The sequence below is a fragment of the Echinococcus granulosus genome, assembly GCF_000524195.1.
Source record: "Echinococcus granulosus chromosome Unknown EG_S00073, whole genome shotgun sequence".
Taxonomy (NCBI): domain Eukaryota; kingdom Metazoa; phylum Platyhelminthes; class Cestoda; order Cyclophyllidea; family Taeniidae; genus Echinococcus; species Echinococcus granulosus.
Window position 1 is genome coordinate 18,373 of NW_020170453.1, and position 22,429 is coordinate 40,801.

Below are 22,429 nucleotides of genomic sequence, written 5' to 3' on the forward strand. Positions count from 1 at the left end.
CCTTATCTGCATAAATCTAGTGATAACGTGAACACGTAGTACCTCCTCCACTTCTCTACCAGCTGGATATAACCCAATCGCATCACACGTCTTATTCATGTCCCAAATTTCCTTACCCCCAAATCCTCATATTTCCTGACCCCCAGCTCACTTAACTTGATTGCTGATAAACGCAATCATGTTTGAGGTGTCTGTGCTCCAAACTCTCCAATTGGTTGGTTGGATGGTCAGCTGACAACTCAACAGGATTTGAGCTCGTGCATGTCAGCACTAGTTTGCAACGTAGGGGCAAAAGTGGATTGAGCCGAAGAGCAGACACGCGTGAGGTATACCCACATCGACTGTCTCGAAGGCAATCACACACTTGTGCCTTTTACCCTTTAAATTAGGCTCTCGACTGCAAGTGCTCTCACTGCTGCCACTCACCGTACCCGTGCAGCGTCCACATCATCAACATCATCGTCACAACCACTAGTATACCACATCAACCCCTCCAAACTCAGACCGTATCTTCCAACCTTGCGCTCTACACAGAATACGCACCACTGGTACAGGCCACTTGCACGAATGCAGTCCTCAGGCTGAACCAGCAATCAGCGAGTCGCTGTCAATTTTTTAATTTTTACTCAGACAAGTAAATTTGGTAGCAATTATATGTCTTTCCTAAAAACTTTCTACATAGGCTATACTTTATGTGTTGAACACACTTTACGCTGCGATTTTACCTAACTTGAAGTCAAAACATTCCGTGAGGAGATGCATAAACATCCAACTACATAATTACACCCACTCCTCCTGGCTTCTCCATATCGTCTTAACGTCGAATCAGCTCTCGTGTGTAAATCCAAAAGGGAACCAATCGCCAAATCCAATTCCTCAAGAATAACCTATTGATCCATCCCTCAACGTATCTCCCATGTGTCTTCGGGTATTTCACATGGGTCACCATACTCATTTCCAAAGTGGAGGAGGCATTTTGACACAAGTATGAACATGGACAGAGCAGCAACAGCAGCAGCATTGCGAGCGTACACACGGATTGGACATAAATCACACTGAAAGCGTCCAACTGAGAAGAAATGGTCAGTTTATCGATGCAGGCCAGTCGCATACACGAACAAATGTGTGGTGGTGGACTTGGACTTGAGCTTGACGCCTGTGAGTTTGGCCACTTGACCAAAAAAGCGGATTATAGTTTCCCCAAAATTGGTCATGAATAAGTTTCCCCGACACTTGTGGTGACTGACATTTCTGCAAGACAGCTGCGAAAGCCAGCGACCGAAGATGGAAAAACTCTTATCACCAAACCATAGTAGGTGGATTACTAAGAGCTCTGAGAGTGAATGGAAACCTCAGCATCCTCAAATGTTGCGTGATCATTTGGCGATTGCCTGCCTTTGTGCGGAGTTGAGCTAAGCTGTCCAAGTCGCTGGAACTAGAGACACTCCGATTCTTTGACAAACATCGTCAATAGCTAGAAAACTTGCTAATTGGCCGTGAACGAGCAAATAAACCCAAGACTTTAATCGACGGTTTCGACCAACAAGAAAAGCAACAAACGACAATAAAAGGTCCCTTGGAAGGACCAAACTTAGTCACGACTTCTTCTCTGCATTGCTCAAATAGTTAACTTCATAATCAATCGTCAACGTCGCAACGACTTGGTAGTTGTGGGTTTGCTTTCAAGGCTGCTCCTTTCTTTGATTCTTAAGCTCACCAAACTTTCACGCAGAAATATCATTTGTTACAAGAGTCACGAGATGAGTCGACTCAAATTTGCTCTTGGGGCAGTGGAGTAATCTTGAAAAAGCAGGCACTGAAACGCAAATGCTGTGGATTTTAACTGGAGAAAATTTATCTATCTAAAATAGGGCAGATGTATTGACTGAAAACAGTGGTAACATTAATAAGTTCCCGTAAGTTAAGAACATGGAAAGTTATAACTGTTGTTTTTGACTTTGCCTTACCTGCGATACAGTCAGTAGTTCGAAAGTATTCTTGCCTAATCATTGCTGGAGTCGTCGGCCTTGTAGGCGTAGGCGCATCACCTGACTAAACCAAGGGGAATCATATAATCTTTGCAACCACATCTGTCCGCAAACGGACAAGATTGACACTAGGGCAAGAGGCTAGTAATTAAAAGCTAGCTTCTACATTAGTGATAGTTGAAGAAACAGCCAGTTATTGAGAAGATATCAGTAAAGCGAGTCAGCAAAGGTACCTGATCGAACAGATAGCACAGTACTTAATTCAAAATTGAGCCGACTAGGAGGCACTTTGAAGTGTTAAGGAGAAAATGCGGGGAAAATCACCTTTACTGACGCCGATGACAAGACAGACATTGGTGGAGCAAAAAATGGGCTCCAGCATGGACAGCAACGCAGTTAAGTCAGTGTCACACAAACGCAGAGTGAAACAGTGAGTTACAGCATGGTTGATAGAGAACATATGAAGAAGCGGCCTAAATGAAGATCACTTTTTGTCATACTGACACATGACTGCACGTCACCACGAGGCAGTTACCGCGTCTATTCACGGACACTGTAGCTCTGAAAAGCAACTGCGGTTTACTGGAGAAGACGAACTGCCCGCTTAAATGTCAGGCGTTATTACTTTAAATATTGTGGCACATAGAGTTTCCAACTTCTTATCAAATAACGAAAGGTGGTTAAAAGTTTGTCGGTAGGTCATCATTCACCGTGCTCTCTATCACTTTTCCTTAGTAAGAGTTTCGCCTTCATTTGATACCAATTTCATAAACTATCCGTTTGACACAGTGAATATGTCTTAAACATGTCTGCTTCACAAACCGAGTTTGCTTCAATTAATTTTAAAGCAAAAACCATTTCCATACGCTGCATGATATTTGAAGGAGGGATGGTGTGCACTGGCAGAAGTCACTGTTTAGTGGTGGATTAATTAATGACTTAATTATGGCAATGGACAACTGAAAGATTATTTGCTGAACATCGCCTTGAGAAAGGTCCGCCACTATTGAAGGTGAAAAATAGGGACACCTTAATAATGAAACAATGAAATAATTTTAGGCATCAATATCGGGCACTTTAATCGTAAAGTAACTCGAAGCAATGGAATGCACTCAAATGCAACAACAGGTATTAACAAGCTTTCTCACTTATTGCACTTTCCACTGATGCACCTCCTTTGAATTGGTTCCTTCCCGACTGGTTGATTTCTGGTGTTTATTGGTCGTAAGGCCGTACCTCCGCTTATTACTGGACGATCCCCCCTACTTCTAACAGATACTATTTACCCTCAGGAGGTTGTGAATGCTTTCTGAATGGTCCAAGGCAGCCGAGGCAGTTCACCAGGAATTATTTGCCCGATGAAAGCGTAGCAGTAGAGCTTGCAAACTGTCTATTCCACAGAGCTCCAATGTATACGCGAAGCCTTCATGGCAAAGTCTGGTACCGACGGATCAGTAGGACGTGGCTCCTATTCTTAGCCTCACAAGAGAGTCCAAGGTCTTAAACCTCATGCTGAGGTGCTAACCCGTGGGAAGACTTCATACCTCACTTTCGCATGGGACAGCAATGCCGCCTAATCCCATCCTCGTCCTCCATACTCTCCTCACATTCCTCCACGCAATTATCATCCTGTCTTGTCAGCTGATTGCCACATGGTCATGTATTAAGTAGAATATGCAGTTGAGATGTGAAAAGGGTACAAATAAACAAAAAACTTTGGAAGGAGATGGAATAGGGAAGGGATCTTATTGCATTTTAGGAAAAATTGCAGCCAGCCTATTGTCTAACTGATAGAGGATGCAGCTCATGGATTGCAGTGTTGATTATGTCTACAAATCAAGTATTTTCTCTTGCTTACCTTGATTCACTACCTTCTTAATAGAAATCGTGCTACTTTCGCCGGTTGTCTAGCTTCAAAGAAGTTGGCTAGTTTCCCAGAAGTGTGGAGCATTAGGTGAATACTTCACGACTTATTTAATTTCACCGTTCGATGCAATTCTTATTTCATGTCATTCCCTGCTTGCGCAAAGTCACAATGACCCACAGAACCTCAACGATCTCAGCTGACCTTTATAATGGAAACTGACGTCATTATAAGAGAGCAATTCCTGAGCCCGAAAAGGGATTAAATGATCCAGTTGGACCAGACCGCTCACCCACCATGGACAGGCCCATCAAGTGAATCGGTCATAAAGGTCGACGATAAATCCTTCTATGTGCTTGCCTTATGGTAATATTTTTTGCATAGTCTCCGATTTTTCATCTTGAATGGGCCTCTAACTTACAAACCAAAGGGCTTAGTGATGTCGCTTTACTCCTCTCACTTGTTAAGGACCCTATTTTGAACTGCAAAATCGTCGAACGTCAATTTATCTATGCATCTGCGCTGCAACTGAGGAGGACGCTGGTACCAGTGCTAGAGATCCGCCTGCAAGAAATTGGTAGGACACTGAACATGTTCTTGTATAACTTATAATTAAACCAGATTGGATGGTCAGGTGTGTTTGGGCACACATGCAAGTGCAGTCAAGACCGATGAAGGGAGAGGAAGGTGGAGAGTGGGTGCCGGATGGAGGAAAACTACGTAATCAAGAGCTCAACTGGGCTGTCCAAGTAGTTGCCGATACGCCAATTGAACGATGGCAGCAATACACACCAGGACCGCCCATTAGGAATGAGACACTGACTTTGCCCACCCCCCCCAACCGAAGGGAGTCAGTCACCAGCCTGATTTCAGGTATTACGGAGTCCCTTGGGAGCCCTCACCAATACGAAAAATAACACATGGTTTCTGTAGGTAGTGCCATAGACCTATTCGAAAGCGACGTACTTCCAGCGCAACCCAGAGAACTTCGTATTTTTTGTCAAAGCAGTCTCTTAGACTCATTGCAACATTCACGTTTTCTGTGCTATTCAAATGACAGGAGGTTATCTCTGGGCCCAGGAGATGGCAACTTTTCGAGGTGTCGAGCAGTCGTGCAAGTTTAGTTCATGGTTCCTACAGAAAAGACAATTCACCTTTGCACTCTCATCACGGATGTTGATGATTTCATAATCCATACCAGGACGATCCATATGCTGAATAAGCACTCTCGGGAATGAATATCAATTGTGAGGAGGGATTGTCAGTGGCTTTAAGAGTTGACCCGTTTCTAATAGCTCGCTGGCGTATCAGCGACCGCCACCACCTGCACTGCCGTGATCAACGGTGGCTGGATTAGAGCCACCTAAAAATCGTACCCATCTGCCACATCATCAGCATATTTACAGATTCCTGTAACACTAAAGTCGTCATTTTGTCTTTTGGCCAGCTGACCCTCGTTGGGCTTGCCTGCAATCAGTGAAAGGAGAAAACAAAGAGACCTAAGGGATACTGGCAGGTTTGCAGGCATACCACTCTCTAAACTTGTCATCGACACGGTGTGATCAACATAAAATGAATTGAAATTGCCGGTTCAGGCCGATTTGTCCAATGACTCACGCCTAGCAACGCATATGTGATGGCTTCCATCCATGTCAAGAATCAGGACAAGTTGGTACTACTCGCGCTTTCAGTGGTCATAACGGCGCGGCCGAATAGAGTCGCCTGACAATCAAGACGCAGCCTCCATTAGCATCGGCAATCATTTTACAATCATCTTTGGCCTCGTGACGAAAGACGGGTATCCTTGAATGTCGCCTAGTTAGCACTTTGGTGCAGTAAACTGGACCACATCAGTGTTCAGCAATTCAAGTGAATGCAGATGAGGAAGCAGAGGGTGGCATTGCTGCGATATGAGTATTTGCTCTCCGAGATTTTGATACTCCTGCTCCGATTGCTGTGGACTCATTGGAAGGGAAGGAAATTTTCATGTGTCAATTGCACTTCATTGTCAAATTCGGAACCCCCTACGTAGTGTGGACAAGTACTAGTCTTACGTGAATTCTAACTATTCAAAAGACACACAGACACTCATTTTCCATAGCTTTCAAAAAGGGATATTTCCAACTAAAAGTGATGGTTCCTCCTTCAAAACTATTGTACCATTTTCGCGCACAGGTGACAAGTTCCTGCCAGGCTAAATACCACGCCAAAGTTATGAAACAAACACATAAAGCGTTATTTGTGAAGCCCAACTTTGAGCAAATCATTTTTCAATAGATGTGCCCGAAGTCCCTTGATAATACAGACAAACCGTGTCGAAATTTCTTATTTGCTGGATATCTGCACAATCTTCTCAACGGAGTGGCTGTGTCACGTACTTGTGGTTCAATCATCGGGTCACGGAGCTGAGAAGCCAATATCGCACACGCTAGACTCCAAATCCTGTGTTCCAATGGGAACACGTCTGCAAATGTCACGTATCACATTGGTCCAAGATAAGTGGATGATACTATTCATGCAGGCGAAATGTGACCATCTGGTATTTCCTATCGTCTGCTCATTTGATCACGAAAATTTAGACATTCTTTAGGCCACGAAGTCCCTACCACTTGTCTACAAGTCATTCTGGAGGGTGCAATACACCATACCGGCAGAGAAATGTCGTTTATTGTTATTGCATTGACGAATTGGAGGAAATCCGACATGGAGGAGTGGTAAAACACGCAGAGACTGAATAGCCTGCGTTTATTTTCTGCATCGGTCCCTCTTCTTCTCCTTCGTCACCGCATTGGCTGTCGAAGCCAGAAGTGCGTATTAACTTTGGAGTCTAGATGTTGAGGAGGTGAAACCATCTGAACAGTTCACTCATATTCCACCAAAACATAGTCTTTGCATTGCCCCTCTAATAATCTCCGAATGTGGGTCGATCCATGTGAATGTTAAATGTTGCCTTAGGGCGAGGTTGTCAATGAACTACTGAAGCACCAAGAGACCCCACATTTACCAAAGTGCACACTGCGCTTGCATTCATTCAGTTAAAAGACATGAAGTATTTTGTGTGATATCACAATTCACTTTGCTTCATTTTCTTGCTCATCCTCCTTACTGCCCCTCTCGTTGCATGGGAGTCAGCTGTCAGCGAGTGAAGATCGACTTACACTCTTCTCGGCCCAAATTACATTGTGTGGAGAGCACGTTGAAGTGCCTGACACTTCATTAGTTCCCTTGCATCCTGTGCATCGTAGTTAATTGAAAGCAAAAGACGCTCCATTCTCAGGCCTGAATTACAAAGCACTCACATCGTTTCCAATCATCGCATACAGATGACAAGATGGATTGGCACACATTTGACATCTTCAAACTTGTCATTCACCTAAACTTGGCGAGGTAGAATGCTTTAGGAATCGTATCATTGATCCGATACTAAAGGCTAGAAAGTGACTGAGAAGCATAGGGAGCGGGTGTTTTTACCACTGAGGCAACAATTAGGCCCAGTTGGGCTGATAATCTCTTGGTTGCCAAAAGACCACGCGGTCTGCTTAATTGTCGACGCAAATTGGAGAGCCTACAAACTTCGCTCACCCTCATCGAGAAGCAAAACTGAGCTGTCTATGCTTAACTTTGGCCTATTTCTAGTATCTGACAGTCTTCCTAAATAATAGTTGCCTCATGTGAGTGTGTAAGCAACGGACATCTTCGTCCTGGTTGCTATGTTATCTCATACAAGTTTATAGGTTGTAAGTCTAGTGGTTAATGACATGTATAGCACAAAACCGGACGTGAAATCAGGAATAAGCTCTATAACACCCAATTAGCGAAGGCAAGCGTTCATTTCGTTGTAATCTCAGATGCTCGAAACGTAGTCTCAGTCTTGTGTAATGATTGCCAACACATAACCTTGCTGACATGGAAGTGAGCTGTCTGAAGTTGCTAATCAACTTATCGAGCCTCCTCCCAACGCCAAATAGAAGTGGGTTTTGTATAAGAGGGGTTGATTCATTTGCTCTTTGGAAGTGGACTGCAGTGTGGAGAAATAAACTAATCCATTTTGACTTGCGTAATTTCGTGGCAGTCTGTAAACTGTATCAGGGAGAACAAAGTGAAGCAGAGGATGCATTCAAGGGAAGTAAGGCTCTCAAATGAACACCTTTGACTGTGCTGCAAGCAGTGGAGGTGGAAATGGACTGCTGCTCCCAAAATCCAACACACATCCTTTGCGTCGACTCTGTGTTGGCGCCTTTCGGGAAGAGCTTATAGTGGTGTACGTGCTTGCTGAACGAAAGACTGCAAGCTCGGAATAGTGGCAGAGCACTCACTCAGTCAGCAGTGTGACATCTGAGTAATGTAGAAGTGTAAAGACGTCATTCAGTAATGATGGTGATTTCTTTCCCACCAATCAGTCCTGTAAACGAACCATCAGAATTCGAGAAAAATAAACGCAGTTTCTGTCCTTTGAACTTAACCACCCTCTCGTATCACCAATTCCGCATTCGCGATTTTACCTAATTGTATTCCTGGGAAGGGTTCACAATCCCGATGACTTATTGATGACAAAGTTACAAGCGAAAGTACTGCGGTTCAACTATGTATTAATTCGTCATTGCGGTTAGCCTCAACGTCCAAATGAGTTTGCATGTTCCAAGTATTTGAGAGCATTGTTTTCAGAGTCCTCCTTGCCAAATTCTCAATGCACACCGAACGGATGCCTTTAGGAAGGCGGAGGAGATGACACCTCATCCCAAATTATGTTTGGCTATGCAGGCCGCTGCATTTGATTTTGTTCGTCTTTATCCACCTACAGGTGTGCGAGGGCGAAAGGGAGGGTGGCAGGGCAGGGGATGGAGAGGGAGGTGATGCGGCGTATGTGCACTTGATTACCAACTGGCTGAAGGGGTGACTCTATCCTCACGCATTTCCAATGATTTGAATGGCCTTGAAAACGGAATGCAGTTGTAGGTAGTGAAGTAATAATTTAAAACCCTTCAAATAGTGCCAATCAAAGCAGTTTAACATCGTGTTGCTCTGCATGCAAAGGTCCTTTTACGGTGATTCCGCAGCGCTGTCATCCTTTCCTACGTTCTAGTAAGTCGCAGCTGTGCAGAGGAGGATTGATAACTTAAGGTGGATGATTTGACAGTTGGTTAATGGACAGGACGACCAAAAGCGTGGTCGCAAGACCATGCTCCCGGACAGAAGTGAGCACCACATCACTTGGAAAACTTGGCTAGTTAAGCATGCAGTGGAAGACACTTCAATTCGCTTTACTGCAGTTCATTCCAACTCATCCTGCCAAGGGCAGCAACTGTGCTTCCGAAAAGACGACGTCACAACTGCTGATGCAACTGGCAAATGAAACCAGAAGGCGGCTCAACCACGCACCACTGTGCCAGATTTTGTGGCATAACATTACCAGAGCAGCCTAGTGAGTGAAATCAAAGTGATGTGTGAAGACGGGAAGAGAAGGTGCATTTTTAGGTTTCAGTCAGTCAGTAAACCATCAGCCCTTCGACGGTCAGGATATGCCTCCACAATTTAGTTTTGGTTGACTTGGTCACGTTGTTATGTAGCAAGCATGCAGTGGCATTGCTGAAGGCGATTACAAAGCGAAAAGGGGCACTTGATTTGCCTTGCCACCATTGTTCTGCCCCACAAGTGTTTAGGTGACGTGAGTAGAAACTACAGTGAGGCTATTGGTTGTAGTCTGTATCAAATCACAGATCTGAAGTAAATTTTATTATCCACTTACTTCGGCTCCCCTTTTCCTGTCCATGAGGGTTTCGCAAATGCCTTGCAAACACCCGTGTTATGGTCGCTCATCTCTTCCTTTCGAGGTGTGAATACCTAGGAGAGACGAGAATCAAGCGCAGCAGGATTGGATACTCTGATGTCGGAACTTCAACTTCTCCGTCAATTCATCCAAAACAAAAGAATTGCTTCAACTTTTGGGAAGCAGAGAACCCATCTTGAAACGAGACCATAAGCCCTGCAACATTCCGCAGAAGACACTTTCTAATTTTTGGTTATTTAATATTTTACAGGGTGGGTGAAAAATGTTGCTTCTGTTCCTTTCACGTTGCCACATTTCCATTGGCGCGGCGATTCTTGAACCAGATTCTCACGTTTCTCGTCGACACATTGGTTGCATCAGCAATGCGAGCGTAAACCGAACTACTCGGTCTGTGGTTTCTTTCAAATTCTCTTGTCAGAATTTCAATTTGCCAGTCTTCATAGCGCACCCTCCTCCGTCTGCTGGTTATAGGTGCTGCAAGGAGAGAGCAAAAGACAACTTTGGAGGCATGCATCGAAATGCTGTGTACCCCATCACAAGCAAGAAAACCTAAAACTAGCTTTCACCTCTAGTCTGTTCTCCTGTGGGTTCATTGACGGGACCGGTATCAGGAAGCGGTAGAGGGATCGGAGAAGGAAGGGATTGCGTACCATTCCAATCGCCTGTATTCAGTTCAGGTGGCGTGGAGTACACAAAGCAAACATCTTCACCTTGAGGATAGCAGGAACCCACTTTCAGAGAAGGGGATGAATGATCAGGCAAGGGTCAGTGCATAAACAAATAAACCATTCTAAATGACGGCACTTACTATTACTTAGTAGTGTCTGCTTAGTGTTATTTGGTAATATGTACTGCCCTCCATTCAGTTCTCGTGTGGGCACAGTTGTGTAACTGCTTTGAAGTAGTATTAGGGTGGGGGGTTGGTTGTCTGAACCGCCCATATCTTGTTCATCTAGCTCCTGCAAAATAGTGTCAAGGGGAATTCTGATGAGACAAATGGCTAAATACAAGGTCTGCTTATAATGAGAGACATTCACTTTAAATTAAGGAAAATCTGTAGTAACTGCTTGTGTGAGGAAACGTTACGTGAATTACAGACCACTTGATGAGTGGTAAACCAGTGGGGCATATAACATGGCTTATTCTTGACATGTAAAATGTATCTTCTGGAGTAATGCCGAGAGTATTCCACCATCTGCGACCAATTTGACTTAGTAGCCGGTGCTGAAATTTTAACTAAGTTTTGGGAAAGATTAAGGAAATTTGCTTCATTTTCCCGCAACATTCCGAGAAATCCTGAACCACCTTTCAATTCACCATTTTGAACTACTGGCATAGGGACCTCTGAAGGTCCTTCTTGGAAGTCTGACACAATATCCAATTTGCCACACTGGACGTGCAGCATAGGGTCATCTGGCGGTCCATCTCGAATTGCTGAAACACTGTTTAAATCACTATGCTGAAAGACTGGCTCAGATTCCTCTTTCGGTCCATCCGACTCCTTCGTTGAAAGAGGTGTAATTGACGAAGGAAAAACTACCTCAAACTTACCTCTACGATGGATATTGCGGATGTAGGCATGCGACGATAGTATTGAGGTGAAGAAGGAGGCTCCGCTCTGTCCCACATATCGTAGGCTCGGAAGTCTATGTATTCTGCGCTCCCAATTGGCCCGCCATTCGGTTGATATGGCACCTCCTGGGAGATTATTCCAAATGTGTGTAAATGGAAATTGTCGCAATACAACTCCATTCCCAATAATAAGGAGCTCACAGCTCAGCCACACATTTAAGTAAAGATGCTTCAGGCCTGTGTGATGGCAGTATTTGACATCGTGATGGGGAGAAGGGGCATGATTGGGTAAAACTGCATTAAGAAAGTTGTTAAAATGCATTACTGTTCGCAGTTCATCTACCTGATCTTCGTCGAATGCGTCTAGTGGTAAATAATCAGAACTTCTCTCTGTTGGAATAAATGAAATAACCTCGTCCAGTGTTGCCTAGTCAAAACAGAAGAGTGTTCATTAGGGTTTCGCAAGTAGCATTTAGACATGGCAGGGGGGGTAGAGCTCGCTCCTACTTCAAAAGCTTTAAGAGTTACACGTGGGTATGGCAAGGTGTGACGCATGAAAAAATGTTACCTCTGACAGCCAGTATTTGTTACTGTTCATTCCGAAATCTGAAATGCAAAGGTTAAACTGGGAGAAGAGAATTATTGTGTCCAATTTGCGAGCTTTCGTGGGAGTGGTAGTCCCAGCGGGTCAAATTAACTACACTAGTTATCGTCCATAAGGTTTGACTTTGTTCGTGGTAGATAAAGCCACCAAGTAAGGGGGTGTAAACGCGGCTTTTTTGACGTCCGACCGATAACCGAAAAGGACTTACCGGCCAATCAGAACAGTTCCAGCTGATCGATTGTTATGGTAGCATTGTGAGTAATGGATAGAAGTTGTGCATCAAAATCACAAAAATAAGTCTTGGCACTTCTTACCTGAGAATCACCTCTCAACAAAATATTCACTGAATTTGGCTCGCATAGCAAATTAAATAAACTTTGCGTAGGGAATGCAAAACTGGAGTGTTGTAGAAGTGAGTGTAACATAAAATTATAAATGAACTGAAAGACCGATGGGATGGGCGGTGAGATGAAAGAAACGTCACTAGTGTAGAAGTTGAATGAAGAGGAACTAGAAGAAGGGGATAGCCCTTAAGTTCCATCAATTCCTTCCTATGTGTGAGTTCGTCTGAACGCCCCTTGGACATCCTTCCACTTGGCTTCTACCAGCACTGTCCACAGAACAGGAACAAAGTCCGTGCGACAGCTTTCAATCAGGAAGATGGCGATTCCAACGCAATTGATGCAATTCGTTAGCTTACAATCCTTTTGTTTGCAACTATGTCTGCAAAAAATTACTTTGATATGAACCATCCTAAGAGGTTCATTCAAGTGAATCCGGGAATGCAGAGTGTATAAAGGTAAGGGATAGCCAGTTTCAACGGATAGAAACTGCATTTGTTCTTATCGAAGATTGAATGCTCGTCCGGCGAACTGAGGGCTGGAAAACGACATTACCATCATCACTGAAGGAGTTCTTTCAACTTTTACTGCTGACCGAAGAAGTACCCTGTCACTATACTGCATTTGGAGTACTTTACAGAGATTCGTGAATTGTCTCATGGTTTAAGCAGACTTCGTCTATCACTGGTGCCTGGAAATGCCAATCCAGGATCAGCCGACCAGACGCGTGCTGGATTTTGGAAAGGGGTAACTCTTCCCCCCACTACTTGCAGTACCGTCAGGATAGTATGGCCTTTTAGGGGCGTTTGAAATTAGGTTCCACCTTCCTTGAAATGCATCTTCTACTTTGCCTTGTTCGCCTTGATGCAGCTCACTTCCTGCTATTAAATTCTGTCGATCAACTGAAGTCGTTTATTCTCTGGACTGCAGTTCACTTCCGGGGGGTAAAGAGACGAGCCTCCTCTTATGCAAAGCCTACTTCGATTGGCTATAGACACCTCAATTAAGCGTTGTAGGGAAGCGTGATAGGTAAATTGTTAGTAGATTTTGCATTCTATAAGGCTTAGACTGATTTTCGATGTTCATCTGTGTGATATGGGGCTTATTTAGGTGTTCATGTCCGGTTTTGTGTTGTGCGTGCTGCATACCTCGAAAGTTACAACACTTGAATTGGTATGAGGTGCCACAGCAACAAAGGTACAGGTGTCAGTTGCTTGCTTATATTTAATGAACCACTCAGGCTAAATAAGTCAGTCTTTTATAGTTCACGATGAATATCAGATGCTAAAAGAGTTCGAAGTCAAGTATTAACATCTCAACTTGGATATAGCCAGGAATAAGCGAAATTTGCTGGGGAAATCCAACTTGCGCCAACAATGGCACAGGCCTCATGGTCCTTGGGTAGCCAGGACACTATCTCCCCGCTGGACGTAGTTGAAGCCTCAGTCGCAAATACACTGACCTACTATTCCTCAATCGCTTTCTCCACTATGGCATCTGATCGCTGATACAAATCTAAAAGCATTTTTCCCTACGAAGATTAGGCGAACAACAAGTTTGAAGAGGTAAAATTGATGTGGAAATCCATCTCGTTATCTGTGCATGATGATGGAAAATGTTGTGCTTGTCTCGTAACCCAAGCCTGAGAATGAAGCATCGTTTGCTTTCAACAAACGATGATGCACAGGATGCAAGAGAAGTAATGAAGTGTCAAGCACTTCAACGTGCTCTTCAAGCAGTGTAATTTGAGTCGATGAGAGTGTGAGCCTCACTTCACACGCTGACAGCAGACACCCATACAACGCGAAAGGAGGTGAGAAGGATATGTGAGAAAATCAAGCGATGTAAATTGCAAAATCACAAGGAATACTTCATGCACGCGTTTACTTGTCTACCTCTCTTAATACCCCAGTGGTTCATAGAAAACTCGCTAAACTTGCTATCAGAGTTTACTAAAGGTGTAATACAGAGGTTATTCGTCGGTGGTTTGCACCTACTCTACATCTAGACTTCCAAGTTATCCCTCTCTGGTTCCAGCGGATAATACAGTGGCGAGAGAAAAGAAGGGAACACTGCAGCGAGTAAACACAGACTACTCAATCTGCGTGTTTTACTACGTCTTTATGCCATTTCCTTTCCATCCCGTCAATAGAATAACAATAAACTGCACTTCTCTGCTGGTGGGCTTTATATCATCCTCTGGAATGACTTAAATACCAGCAGTCACAATTCCTGACCTAAAGAATGGCCAAAATTTTGTGATCAAATGAGTGAACAGTAGGAGACCTGATGGTCACATTTCTCCATTATGAATCGTATGGTCCATTTAGCTCAGTCCTATGTGGTACGTGACATTTGCAGACGTGTTGCCATGACAACATAGGACTTGGAGACTAGCGTGTGCGGTATTGGCTCCGTAACTTCGTCGCCCGATGATTGAACCACAAGTACGTGACTCGCTTCGTTGAGACGGTTGTGCAGACATCCGATAAATAGTAGATTTCGACACGGTAACTGTCTGCATTATCGGGGGACTCCAAACACCACATCTCATGAAAGATGCTTTATTTAAAGTTGAGCTTCTCTAGGAACATCCCACTTTGGTATGATGTCGACTTGTCGCTAAAGAATAAAGAAATGTCCCCTGGAACCTGAGATTTCATGAGCTCAGCAAAATAATAGCACATTTAACGTTAGGAGTCGTCAACGTCATTTCAGCCCTATCCATCCTTTTCTATTCATTTCTGCCCCTTTCATTACCCAACTCTTTATTCCACTTGGTGTGCAGACAAGGTGACAATCACCTGGAGGAATAAGAGGGGAGCACGGATGATGAAGATAAGGCAACATTACGGTCAATGAACTTTGCAATTCGGTCTTTGTGCCACCTACCATTATTAACAAAGAAGCTTATGAGCTGTTTACGTGGCAAAATACAAGGTAATAACATTTCGTATGTAAAAGGGTGGTGCGTTAATTTTAAACCACAACAGATGTCCAGATTTGAGAGGAAGTAATTTATATTGCATCAGCGTTTCTCCGTGACATCTCGGTCTTTCAGCACCTGCAAAAGGATGCGATATCCGTCCCGGATGGTGATGTGCAGGCATTTGTCAATGTGAGAAAAAGTGAGCTTCATTCTGGCCAACCATTCATGTGTCCTCTCAATCGTGTTACAACTCGCTATTTCACTCTCCGCCCATGTGACGTTGACGTAGCTGCATTGCTGTCCGTGGTGGAATGCGTTTTGCGCATTCAATGTCGATCCTTCCATCTGCGTCGGTGGAAGTAAATGTACTCTGCATATCCTTCCTATTATTTTACTACGTTATCGAATTCTTTAGAGTTGGAATTAAGCAACCTGCCTTCCATTTGATCAGGTATCTTTGCTAAACCGCTTCACCAATATTTCTTCGCCGACCCGATTTTTACTACCACCTGTTTGTAGGCCACTTCCCACTCACTAATCTCTTGCCTTTGTGTCTGTCTTGACCATGAGCAGAAATACTTAGTCGCAAGCATTTTCTTCTCCGCATTGGGTGATTTAGAGGACATGCCTATGCCTACCAGCCTAACAGCTCCAACAACGAGTAGAAAAGACTACTTTCTGAACTTCTCATTTTGCTGTTGAGGAAAATTCGGAAATAACATTTGTTACTTTTTTTGTTTTTGCATTCTAGAAGGTTCGCTTGCACTATCTCGGATTCCAATGGTTGCTTCCACCTTACTTCGGCTGCTTCGATATTCGCAAGTAAAAACTGCAAAACACTTCCTTTTCAGCCTGTGTTCTTCTTGACTACTTACAAAAATGCCTTGTTATGCTTTGAACTGTATTTTTTTAATGCAAATTCTATCACCTACAAGTTACTACTGTTCAGCCTTATGATTGGCTCGTATGACTGCTCTACCGGCACTCTATGATTAGGTGGCGAACGCATTAGCCAATCACAGTCCAGGAATGAACGCACACAATTTTAAGTGAAAGCCCAATGAAGAACGAGATTGTATTTATAAAATTTAATAGTTCAGAAGTCTGTTGCATTATTTGACAGAGATGTGTAAGCGGATTATGTAATGTCTGCGTCTTGGCTGCAAGATCCGTTACAATGCGATTACTTCTTTACGTTTACGACTTCCTCGTGCTGCAGCTTCTGCATTATCCCTCATTAGAAATTCTCCCTAAGAACTTCTGACTTAACGGATTAATACGATTGTTAAGTAGATTATCAACCTGATCCCACTTAGTGATATCAGCTGACGGTTTTTCTTTTGGAGTCAGTAGAATTAACCCACCATTTGTTTTATCTGCTTTATTGCGTATGTACACTTCCTGTTTTTTTTAAAAAAAAGGTGAAACTAATGTAATACTTTCTACAGATAGCGGTAGTGAATCTGATGACCAGGAACTAAAGGCGGAATCATCGTATCAGGAGTCACGGGGTAACGCAGCACAGAGTTCACATTTGAATAACACCAATTATCCGTATCTGCCTTATCCACTCTCCAGCTTTCAAGGATCTTCCGGCTGTAGCACAGACCATGAACCGATCAGCGGAACCGCAGGCCTCAATTCTGCAGAGGTGAGCTCTTCATTTTACTGTACTGTTTGTATTACCTCCATCCTGGCCACTCGTTTCCTCCCGATCGGAGAGTACTTCGAAAGTGTGAGATTGGCTTGCACTTCAGATTTCTCACTTTCTTCCTTGCTTGTGTGCGAAGAGATAATTTATGTCCTCGTTAAATGGCATGATAAAGTAGGTTCTCATGCACACACACACCTACATACGCACATCTACTCCTCATTTCAAGTGGTACTCCACTTAAGAGTTACTATCTGATGTTTAATCACATTTTTGTTTAAAACCTAGAACAGTTGCCCTCTTTGTTATAAAATAGCACAATTTAGGAGCAGTACCATTGTTTAGAGTTAATGAATTTTATAATCCAATTGCTGGAACCACTGAGATAGCTAGACAAGTTGGAGGTGAATGGGTCACCACAAATTTGTGCAAATATTTCGAATCAGGAGCGACCTGCTTGAAAGGCTAAATATGTGCCTGCATTTTGAGTCTGTAATTACGTAAGAGTATACTTCTTCTGGACGGAAACTATTTGACTTGTCTTTGTTCCAATCCGTCCAATTTAGACGCTGACGCATGTAGCCGCAGCACTACCTGTCTCTTCTGTGTACCCAGTGCCAATGCCTGCCATGCGGTTCCTCCAGGTAAAATCTAATCCCTTTGTACATTGTTCTTCAACATTTTTTTGTAGTTTCACTTTGAATTTTGGTACATCTGAAATAAGACGATGTGTTGCTTAGAAAAGGTGCTACTGAGCGACTTCAAATTTTGTGCAATTTTACGGTGAAGTTCGTGGACTACTTTTGTTTATTCACAGAGGCATGAATCAGTCTAGGGGAATCCCTTTCTTACTCTGAATTGATTTCCTCATACTTTGGATCCTTTTTTATAAAGTGCCGGCTGAACACAGCGAATGTGGTCTGAGTACGTCTGCCTTACGAACCGATTTTGACTCGGTTGATTCGAAAGCAGCAACGCTTCCCCCTCTATCCGCTGTGTGGCATTTGGGGGAGGCACCGAGCAAAACTCAATATTTAGAGGTAGTTAGAATAAATGAGTTGAATGTGTTGCTAAATTGGAGTTGACGTGTCAGCGATGGGTTATGAAAATAGTTTTTGGCATAAAAATGACCACTTAATCGTGTGAAAGCTTGGACGAATGAGATACACTCTGTACAATGATAGATACCAACAGACCTCTTCACTTCCTCCACTTGACATTAAAGTTCCTTCATCTGGTTGCTTCCCTCCTGACGGGTTGATTTCCAACGTTTATTGACCAAAAGTAGACGCATTTCGTTGTTGCTGAACGATCTGGTCTCACTTCTACGTGATGTGCGAATGGACAACAGGAGACGATGCTGTTTGCTTAAAATTGTCTGCTTGCTGAAAGCCAAACAATAACGATTGCTATCCATCTACTGCATCAAGTTAGCAGTTATGCGGGAATCATCTGAGAGAGGGTGGGACTGACAGATCAGCCTTGCAAGAGAGTGCAATGTCTCAAACCTCATGGCGCGGTGCATAGCCATGGCATGACCCCATACCTGGCTTTCGTTTGAGAAAGCAATGCTGCCTTCTCCTCATCATTTCTACTCCTCTCGTATTCCTCCATGTGGTTGTTGCCTGTCTTCACGTGGTCATAGATAACTGACTTAGTTAATTCAAATTTGATTCACTTCTTAGTTCTTAAGGCGAATTTGATTATTCTTTTTACGCTTTCCTAGTTAATATATGTATCATTAGGAAAACCATCTTTCCCAATGGAAATTAGGTGTAGAAAAGAATTCTCCGCATTGCTTCTTTTGCGACCCTTTTAGCTTTCTGTGCCAATGACGCCTGTACCTCACATCTCACCAGGTTCAACATCGACTGTGCCACAGCCCTATTCGCCGATAACCACTCCAATGCAAAGGATGCAGGTTGTTTTCCAACTTTAACTTTTTCACCACAAATGAGCCACGTTGCCTGGCCAACGGAGTTTAGCCTGAGACAAAGCTTAACGAGACTCTCAGTTTCCTATTTACTGTTTTATCAGTCTGTAAGCAACCATGGGAAAGAAGGTCCTACTCGGAGATTTTAGGCAGTCAATGGTTGCTCCTTCCTTTATTAACTAAAGCCCAAACGAATTTTTGCCACTCACAATCCAATTTATTGCCTTTTTAATGCTTCCTCCCATGTTCCAACTTTGCTCCTGGTGAAGAGGATTTTAGACATTCTCTTATTTTCTTCCCAATACAGACACCAACCCGGCCCCGCCGACCAGCGGCAACTCATTTTCCCTACTCATCTCTCTACGGTTCGGCCGTGGCACCGTCATTTCATACTGCTCCGGTAAGTTCTCATGCTCTCTCTCTCTCATGCCTTTTCCCTAACGAGACCCGCTTTAGCGTACTTCGAGTAATGGTATTACCACCTCAGATGACATGCACATCTCTTAAGCAGGTGCTAATTAGTAGCTCTGATTCACTACTGCGATCTTATTCAACTTTACTCCATCTCCCATGCGTCAGTTTGCATCACAACAACGCAGCCCTTATCGTCCAAATGGGGGTTTTGTTGCCAGCAGCCAGTATGACGCAGTCGGTGCTCCCGATTTCCTGACCTCGAGGGAGTCACCGCAGTCTACACCACCAGAAAGTTCGGCTCCAGAAATGGACGTAAGCTCTTGTACCTAGGTCCTTTTAACGGAGCATTCCTTCTCTGTCACCTACTGTGGCGTTCCCTGTTGGATAAATGGACTAATGTTTCCTTGACATCTCGTGTAAATATTTAACTTTTCGTAGATGCCATACCGACAGAGTAGTGGAAGCTACTGCGGAGATGATGGCAGGAATGAAATGCTGCCTGGAGCAGTCTTAGGCACATCTTTTCAGTTACCTCACTCATCACCACCTCTCGTTGATCCTCCTCCTTTACCTAAATCTACGTGGAATACAGTCCAAGAAGTATCTCGGACCCGAAGTGGGTCCATGCCACGAATACAGTCCGCTTTCCCAAATCATGTGGTGCATAGCTTCAATTCAAGTCTTTCACATGCACCGAGGCCAACTTTATCGCATGCCGCAATCATCCATCACTTGCAACAACAATATCGTCACTGTCAACATCAGCAACTGATTCCCTTCATGTCAGTAACGAGCATGCCTTCGCAGCAAATGCAACACCCTCTAACCAAGAGTGGGATGGAGTCCGAGGCGGGCATTTCACAGGATGTGGCTTGTAATGCAGAGAGCAGAGGTAGGAAGTAATTTGAAGTAGCCAAAAGTTGGTTTAATAAGTAATTGAAATGCCTTCATAATTTTGCACTTGATGTAATGATTGTTAGTATCCCTGGTTTGGTCTTGAAGACAATTGGACTAGCTTGGCAGAGTTGCGCAGTAAGTAAATTAAACCTTCAGCCCTCTTCTAAAAGGCAGTGATTTAACCTTTCAGGGGCTTATGTTTAGGTCTACTCAAGTTCCATTCATTTACATGGAAAGGGTTGTCCCAGCTTCTATGTTAAATTTCTTCACTAAGTTCGTCGCACTCGAGTCCCTCAAAGTGTGAGTCAATGCAGTCGGTAGGCGTCACAGATGTGTGTCAGGTTGAGGGTTGGGATAAGAATTCATCAAATCAGAATTGCTTTTGTCGATCGCACTAACAACGCAGCCCTAACACCATGTCCTTAAGGTGTGGGCACCAACCGTCCAACGTTAAAGGTCATGGTCGGTCTTCAAAATTATTGCTTTATCTGCCTCTAACTGACTAGGCAAGTTTGCTAAAAGTGTCAGGCCTTAGTGATCACGCCAGAGGATGCAACTTTAAGGAAAGGATGATGAGGACTGTTTTTTCCTCAAAGGAACAAAATAAGGTTTCTTTCAAGAAGGAGTTGCAACCGTTTGTTCCCGAGGGTACCATAAGGTCTCAAGGACCGATTGAAAAGAGGGCTCTAACGATCAGAGGAGAGTTCTGTATAACGTATCATTACACAGTAAAGTGGATGCCATTATCCAGGTTTCTGACATCCTTTTAAAGATGCAATCCAGCGGAAACTCTTGAATTCTGAGGGAGGTTTTGCGGGAAATGCCTCACATGAGGAGTAGTTGCGCCAGTTTTCTCCATCACGTGTCTCCTCCTCAATTATTGCAGTGCCTCCCATTCATCCATCCAACTTATTTTCGTTCCTGAAAAGGATTGTCACAAACACAATGTGTGGGTTCGTTTCATTCGTGCCCATGAAATTAGGTGTAAATTTAGAACTAGAAGAACTATCCTAGTAGATGGGCCCATAAATCAGCCGAATCACTTGAATAAACTTTGCTTCGGATGTAAAATGAACCCGAAACGGTCCAACTCTCATGATGAGAATGAGTATCCAAACGAGTTTATTGTTCGGTGCAATCACTGCATAGCAGAAATTCGACTTGTCTACATTGTCACTGATTTCCTAGCGCCGTTCATTGACATAGTTGGCGATTTGACTTGGGAGGGAGCATTACGAATGAGTGGAAGGGGGAAATGGTACAACCCATTAGGAAATACCAGTGAAAAGGCAAAGACTTTAGGTAGACAAAATTGTTGTTTTCCCCATTTCTAACAGGCCATTACTACCGCACCTATGGCCCACAGAATCGCACTCCCACGTGGACGAGGTTCATAATTTCACAACCTTATTTTCTTCACGTGGTCTCTTCGCTGAATGGATAAAGTGATCTGGTTTAAATTAACAGGCGCAATGGCTGCTGCATTTAGAGCCATTTGGTTTTACGGTGTTTCTATGTGTTAATGCGCTCCTTTTGATGCCCTTGAATGGCACAACAACACAAGCTGCGTTTCATGCCCGGTGTGAATTGAAGAAGCTGATAGAAATCAGTGCGAATCAGTTTATTCATGAGGTTGTATTACATTGGAAAGGTTGCACAGTTTATTGTGGGTGAATATTGTGGTAGGATGGGTGGTGGTTTTGGCCCTTAAACAATATATTGGACGGCAAATTCGAAGTTTCACTCATTGATTCAACTCTTTATTTGACGTCGGGAGTATTATTCCAGCATTTTACGACATGAATTGCTTGTCGTTAGGATATCATTGGAATATTTACCGGAAGATAGTGACAGGGGTGTTAATAGTTGGACTAATGGCGGATAAACGGGATGATAATCCACTGTCCGCCCGCTAACACAGATTTTGCTACGAAGGACTCAGTAGGCGCACCGTATTGAACACAGTGTCTTTTTTGAAGGAAATATTCTTTCCTCACCATTCAATTCTACCCATTGCTTTGTAACTTTACTTTAGCCCAGGCTCCATCTAGGCGCGAACGGACAATTTACACACCAGAACAACTCGAGGCGATGGAGGAAGTGTTTGGGGTGAACAGGTATCCCGACGTGAGCATGCGCGAGGAGCTCGCATCAAGACTCGGCATCAACGAATCGAAAATTCAAGTGTGGTTCAAAAATCGTCGAGCCAAGCTTCGAAATCTGGAGCGGTCAAGACGAAGGGAATAGATCGTATAGCCGCGACAGATGAAGGCTTATAGTTGTTTTCTTTGTGAACGCATTTGCTCCCCCTAGTGTCGCATGATGCAAGCAGTGGGTTGAAGTGATGGGTAAGTGGCTGCAGAATAAATGCGGAACATAGGAGGAGTCGGTGTTGACACCTCGAATATAGACTAACCTATTACGGGATCGGCACACAATGACGGCAGC

General features: G+C 43.7%; 2 protein-coding genes across 2 annotated transcripts; one reads left to right on the plus strand and one right to left on the minus strand. All coding sequences in view use genetic code 11, as the record gives it.

Moving 5' to 3' along the window:
• Positions 1 to 4,916: 4,916 nt before the first annotated feature.
• On the minus strand, positions 4,917 to 11,269 carry EGR_07227 (hypothetical protein; the record flags this gene model as incomplete). The annotated part of the gene is made up of 9 exons (XM_024496476.1): positions 4,917 to 4,986; positions 5,229 to 5,319; positions 8,652 to 8,737; positions 9,599 to 9,693; positions 9,972 to 10,114; positions 10,207 to 10,371; positions 10,449 to 10,599; positions 10,971 to 11,141; positions 11,192 to 11,269. The coding sequence occupies 9 exons, from the start codon at positions 11,267 to 11,269 to the stop codon at positions 4,917 to 4,919; spliced, it is 1,050 nt and encodes a 349-aa protein (XP_024349061.1).
• Positions 11,270 to 19,240: 7,971 nt separating this feature from the next.
• Positions 19,241 to 22,228, plus strand: EGR_07228 (Homeobox protein EgHBX4; the record flags this gene model as incomplete). Its single annotated transcript, XM_024496477.1, has 3 exons — positions 19,241 to 19,396; positions 19,523 to 19,976; positions 22,017 to 22,228. 3 exons carry the CDS (start codon positions 19,241 to 19,243, stop codon positions 22,226 to 22,228), a joined length of 822 nt encoding a protein of 273 aa, XP_024349062.1.
• Positions 22,229 to 22,429: the final 201 nt, after the last annotated feature.